This window comes from Nicotiana sylvestris, chromosome 1 (genome assembly GCF_000393655.2).
Source record: "Nicotiana sylvestris chromosome 1, ASM39365v2, whole genome shotgun sequence".
In the NCBI taxonomy this organism is placed as follows: domain Eukaryota; kingdom Viridiplantae; phylum Streptophyta; class Magnoliopsida; order Solanales; family Solanaceae; genus Nicotiana; species Nicotiana sylvestris.
In genome coordinates, this window is record NC_091057.1 from 102,176,586 (window position 1) to 102,182,822 (window position 6,237).

A 6,237-nucleotide genomic window follows, 5' to 3' on the forward strand; every position below is an offset into this window, starting at 1 on the left:
ACAATTATGGTGATTGAAAAAATAAAACCGTTACTTCTTGCCACAATCATGTTACAAATAAAATTGCTTTTTCTCCGTTTTGAAGTCTGATCTCTTAAAACCATTGACACTGATTACTTACCAGACCATCCTCCAAATGATTTGGCAGCAAAACGTACCTTAGAGCTGCAAGTCAGATTTATCTCTCCAGTCACATCTGACACAATAAAATTTATAGTGAAAGCACAGCATTGCCCCAAATTCAGTTTAGAGCTGGAACAAGACAGAAGCAATTGTTCTCGAAAACTCTTAACAAATATTGTCTCGGAGAAAGATATCGAAGAAAATACCTAGTGAGACAAATCGCGACACTGTCAGCACAATAAAGAGTAGATGGCACCAACCTATCTGCCAACTTCCTTGATTTCCCAAATTATACCACAACTTAACCCTTCTTGATATTGATATGTTAATTGACCATGTAAACAAATCGTTAAACAATCACAAAAAATGATACTTTTCTTTCCTTTCAGCTGTTCTTATAAAATAATACAGATTTCATATCATGCTGTATTACTATTTTCTTTCTTAACCCACTGAGTCGCTTGTTTTCTTGAACTGTGTCCCCTGCTTTTCTTTGTGCCGGAGTTTCTCGCTCTACTGGTACTAGGTTTGTTTGAGGAAGCACTAGAATTTGGTCTGGGGTTGGCTGCCAGATCTCTGTCTTTTTGCTCATTTGCCTCTTCGGTGGGTGCAGTTGAGGGTAATGCAGCAGGTTGTGGAAGATAAATACCTGGCCGCAACACTTCATGCTTTTTTATTTCAATTAAGCCACCCTTCTCTTGCTGGAGTTTCAGAATAGCATCAAATTTCTTTCTTCTTAGTTTTTCCGAGTCCGAGGAAAGAATCTTGTCTTCATTGTTGACTTCAGATCCACTGGAAGTCTGGATTCAAAAGATGAACAAATATCACTCGCTCTACCAGACTACCTCCAATATAAATAACAAAATGTTGTAACTATACCAAAAACAAACACTTCATTCCATTTAGTACTAACCAAGGGCACTAACCAACTGTAATTTGTTTCAGATTTAGCATATCGAGTCTCCTAGTTTATTTGTTCACTTTTAGTAGGCAATACCTTTTACAAACTCTTTTTTGAGACTCTTTTGACAAACCCTTCCTGACGATCTCAAGTCTACGTTCAAATCCAGGTATGAACCCCAGAATTAGGTTACATGTGTGACAGGTTGTTACAAATACATAATACATCACATCGGATGCATAAGGACATCCAACGGAGTTCTATGTTTGGATGCTCAAATACATTCACAACAAGGAGCAAAAAATGACACTTCCCCATTCTTTTGGCTCATGAGGAGTTTCCTTGCCCCAAGTAAGAGAGGAAATTTTTCTTTTTGAAATCAGGAATTCTCATAAAAGCAGCTTTTATAACATTTCAGCAAATCAAAGTATTTTCTCTACCTAGAAATTAGGGAAAAGATATGAGTTGGCCTAAAAAAAAAAAAAGAAGATACTTTCATAACATACCACAGCATGCTGAGTCTTCACGAAGTCTAGCACGTGCTCAATGTCCTTCGCTAGAAAAGACTTGCGACAAACCGGGCACTTCCCCACATCTTCTTCTGTTGAATCACACATCACCAAGCAAGATAATTAGTGAGCTAGGGAACTAGAAATGTTGGGAAACTATGTCTGCAAAAAAAAGAGCACAGATGGATAAAAATAAAATTCTCCCTCGGTTGTCCCCCAAAACCCCCAGCTGTAAACACCATCCATCTGGAAAATATTTAAAAAGTAGAAACCTAAAAATAATAAAACAAATTCAAAAATCTCTTTACCCCGTCCTCAAAGCATGAGGGCTTTTACGGTGAAGCATTAAGATATCAAATTAGTACTCGACAAACTGAGGTTGCAAGCAAAAAGAAACCTTTTGGTATAACCACTGCGAGTGGTATAGGAGCAAAAGATGGAAAAGAAATGGATCGAAATAAGTTGACTCATTGGTAATCTATAAGATGGAGAAACGGACAGGAAAGAAGGAAGGCAGAATCAAATAAAAACCTCATCCTCTCTGCAGAAAGAAGAGACAAGACAGGGGATGCCCTAGCCCCTAGGTTAGTGGATGCAGAGCCTCTTGGACCAAATGATGCAAGTAGCTATTCTAATGAAATAAGCTATGTTGCGCGGACTCTCCAAAACAGTTGCCGCACCCGTGTCGGATCTGACATGCACCCATCGATATTTTCAGAGAGTCCGAGCAACATAGGAAATAAGTGAAAGTACTATAACATCTTGCAACTAGACCAGGTATGCTGACAGAGTATGTGAATGCACGCATTATTTCAACGGAATCTCATTAGTCAGGTGAGTTGAGCAAAGAAAAATCAAATCCCTTGGCAAAAGTTGACACGACACATGGTTGAGCTCAAGTAACTGGTTTACCCCACAGAATATCTTATGCATTCCGTCAATCCTATTGTCTTTCTTTTGCCTTCATTTTTTTTTGGGGGGGTGGGGGTGGGGGGTGGAGGGCAAGGTGAAGGAGTAAAGGGGTCTAACTTTAAAGAGATTTCTTCTAATTCCAACATGTCCAAACACAACTTTTTTTATATGCTCAACAATCTTCATATCAATAATTATCTAAGAAAAGGCAATATCTGAGAAATCATCCTAAAGACCTATCTTAATTCCCAATAAAATTAAGGTAACCTTTTCTGAATCTAGTCAGACCAAGAGAAGAAAATGGAAGTGGAGTATGCTATGAAACATTTAAATCTTAACGCATCAGTTTCATTGCGACGGACCATCCTGATCCCTGTTCCTAGAAGACGAAGCAGAACCAGAGTCCGTAGGGGCATCAGATTCTTTTAATAGTTGAAGCCAATTCCACCATCTGATGATGCACTCACTGCAGCAATAAGAAAAATAAATGAGTACGAAGTTACAACCATGCATCTTTCAGCCAGTAGCAAATTAATCAAAATAAAGGGGTACTACTGACAGAATTTACCAATGAAAGCAATGAAAACAAGACATCAGTTTCATAAATGGCGCAGAGCTTCCTGCATCTTCATCAACTAATGGGTACAAGCACAATGGACACTCCCCATCAGGGTGATTCATGCTGGAAAGCTGCTCCACTGCTTCCTAGTAATACATTCAGAGCATCAGCTTTCTGGAAATTAAGCCCCCTTCTGAAATTCTAAGAAGAATTAACTGAAATAGCCGCTCTCCCAATCCCTTAAACTAAAAATAGCCGGTGGAGGTATAATATATATATTATATGTGTACAGTTGTATATAATCAATGCATATGGCCAGAAAAAGTAAACAACAAAATATGGCCGGCTATAAATAACCCAGATTCTAATAGTAATTTGGCCTATTTAGCAACACATTGTCTTAGTTGTTTAGCTCATAAATGTGAGTCCCTGACACAATCAATATATAAGAGTTTTACTCAATAGTTCGACAAGTAGATAATCCAATCCCAGCCCATAAAAAGTCATAATTAATTCCACCACTTAACTATCAGACTTGCTTTCAGAAAGAAACAGAGCACCCTGCCGCTAAACAAAGTTAAAATACCAGTAAAGCTCGAGTTTCTAACATAAATCTATATTATATATAAATGACACAAACAATTCTTTGAATTACCACTTAACTACCAGACACCTGTCAGTGGAAGAATTCGAACTCGTGGTGTGAGTCCAACCCACACACCATGGTTGTACTTTCTTATGGCTGAACCAAAACCCTAGGAGTTTCTCTTCTTTTAGATAAATTACAAAACCTGTTCCTTTTGACTTAATTTCAGGACAAAAAGATCCAAAGTAATAGTTACTCATCATAATGCAAGTCTTGAGATTATGTAGCTAGGTTTTAATAAAAGAGAGTATTCTAATTAGGATTATCATCAATCACAGAACTGGATCTGGACATTGCAATGGTTACCTCGCAAAGTGCTACAAGCATTAGACACGAGGAGAGTTCACAAGCCCTTGCTGAAAGACAACTTATCAATTGTTTATGCCTTTGTTCATCAAGGCCCTTGGAATCAACAATTCTAATAGCAGGAGGCTCGTCGGGATACTGCCAAAATAATTATATCAGTGCAGGAAAGAAATGTGAAACCTGTCTAATCATACAAGTATGGCTATCACATGAACTAGTTAAATACAACAACTACCCAGTAAAATCCCACAAAGTGGGGTCTGGGGAGGGTAATGTATACGCAGACCTTACCCCTACCACGATAGGGCAGAGAAGTTGTTTCCGATAGACCCTCGGCTCAGAAAGACGGAAATAAAAAACAAGAAAAGACAATTCATTAGTAGCTCCAGTAGCAACCGTAATAGTAACATGAACTAGTTAAATAAGAGATGAAATGGGACGCAAGTGTGGGTGGACTGCACAAAGCTATCAGATGAAAATGGACATGAAATTCGCTAAGGTAAGCGCGAATGAATTAGACAACAAAAGAACCAAATGATAATCAACAACCCCAAAAAGAATATTAATCACAGTGACAGAGTACCTTTGGACCAGCCTGGATTCCGATGATTGCTTCCACAAACTGCAAGACAGGAGAATGAAAAAATGTAACTATTCTTTATAAGGCTATAGCAACATACAACATAAAACAATAGGAAAGTAACCAGAAAACCAAAGAACAAAAAGAACTGTAAAGTATAATGACACTTCATCAGATTCATTTGAAAATATCAGCAAATATTGACAGCCTTAGGAAGCACGAACTACTCCAAAACCAATTCCCTCTTAGTCACTGCATGCATAATGTGTATATAATCTGTATAGAACATTATTCTTCTATCAATCTCTCTATGAGATTCCGGATCTGCACTTTCCTACACCCGCCAAATTGTGACTAAACGGACAGAATTTTGGTAATGCTTTAAGCTTTCGATCTAGGCAACAAAGGCTTGTCTGTAACGAGCTTAAATGGAACTCATATAATTGACTCCAACTCTTTTGGGATAGAGGCGTAGTTGTTGTCATAGTGTTGTCAAAGGCTTTATTTAAAGCGTGCTTAAGTCCTGGAGTTACTTGAAGCTCAAGCTGAGCACTTCCCCTCGACACTTCAGCACGAGTATCAAGGCAATAAAATTGGAGGGAATGGTACAGAGAAGATTAACAACGCCACTATGCAAGGATGACACGTACAAACAGAAAACTACCAGATTTCAATTGGAGGTTTATACGACATTGAGCTCTCCACTCAATAGCTAGCTTTTAGGGTGTCAGTTCTCCTAATGTTCGTATCCCAATCAACAAATTAGAAAACAGATTCATTAACCAAAAAAAGAATCTTTTCCGCTTCCCCCCAACTCATAATTCTCTTTTAACAGACATACAAAGCTGAGTTTTCACATTCAGGTAATTAATTAGCCTAAATCCTACAATACCACACAATTATACTAAAATCATACACGCACTAAATATAAGGATTTCAGCAGAAAGATCGTTCAAGAAGCCAATTCATTGTTAAAAATAATAAAACACACACCCACAAAGAGTAATTTGGGTAGGGGGAAGAAATTAGGGAAGAGAGGGAACCTGTTGAGAAGAGTCATCAGCCGTACGAGGTCTGATATGGAGATGAAAAGAAGGAGGATAAGTTTGAAGGAGTAAACAATCATCGCCGTAAACTGATTCTACTGCTTCTACTTCTCCCACGACTTCTTCCGCCATCTCGAGACGGTGCCAAACCCAAAGGGGGGCGTTGTTTACAAAATATACACTAAATATATGGGTTAAAAATTAAAAACAAAACAAATATATGGTGCCCCTCGAACTATATTTTATTTTCAGGACAAATTTAGTCCCACAAAAAATGTTTATTTATCAAGAAAAAAAGGTTAATTACTCCTTTGGGATTGAGATAGTTTTACGATTCAAAATGAACACTCCTTAATTTTACTTTGGACGTGTATGCAACTGTCATGAGAACGGTCTAAAATAAATCTTTCATTAAATCGTTAGGCTATCAAGTCAAATATCTTGTACTTATGCCAATTATTATCATAATTAAGTGTTATTGTCATGGTTAAGCAAAATATTCTTAAATGTTCTATTGTGTGACTTAGTTGAATATATATATTTTTTACTTAATTGAATATTACATATATTCTTTCGTTTGCTCGTGAAAAAATGTGTAACTATCTTATGAGTGCATTTACATGTCTCTAAGTTGAATAAGTTTCATATTGGACTT

At 37.5% G+C, this 6,237-nt stretch overlaps 1 protein-coding gene across 1 annotated transcript; it reads right to left on the minus strand.

The window, feature by feature from the left end:
- Nucleotides 1–412: 412 nt before the first annotated feature.
- Nucleotides 413–5,843, minus strand: LOC104242709 (uncharacterized). The gene is made up of 7 exons (XM_009797784.2): nt 5,580–5,843; nt 4,540–4,578; nt 3,957–4,094; nt 3,014–3,150; nt 2,808–2,911; nt 1,531–1,625; nt 413–923 (listed from the first exon to the last, which is right to left on the minus strand). Exons 1-7 carry the CDS (start codon nt 5,712–5,714, stop codon nt 543–545), a joined length of 1,029 nt encoding a protein of 342 aa, XP_009796086.1. The 5' UTR covers nt 5,715–5,843; the 3' UTR covers nt 413–542.
- Nucleotides 5,844–6,237: the final 394 nt, after the last annotated feature.

Coding starts and splice junctions, on each gene's coding strand:
- LOC104242709 (XM_009797784.2), bottom strand. CDS start 5,714: ATGGCGGAAGAAGTCGTGGGAGAAGTAGAAGCAGTAGAATCAGTTTAC. Junction 4,579..5,579: donor CTGATGACTCTTCTCAACAG/GTTCCCTCTCTT, acceptor CCTGTCTTGCAG/TTTGTGGAAGCAATCATCGG. Junction 924..1,530: donor TGAAGACTCAGCATGCTGTG/GTATGTTATGAA, acceptor TTTTGAATCCAG/ACTTCCAGTGGATCTGAAGT.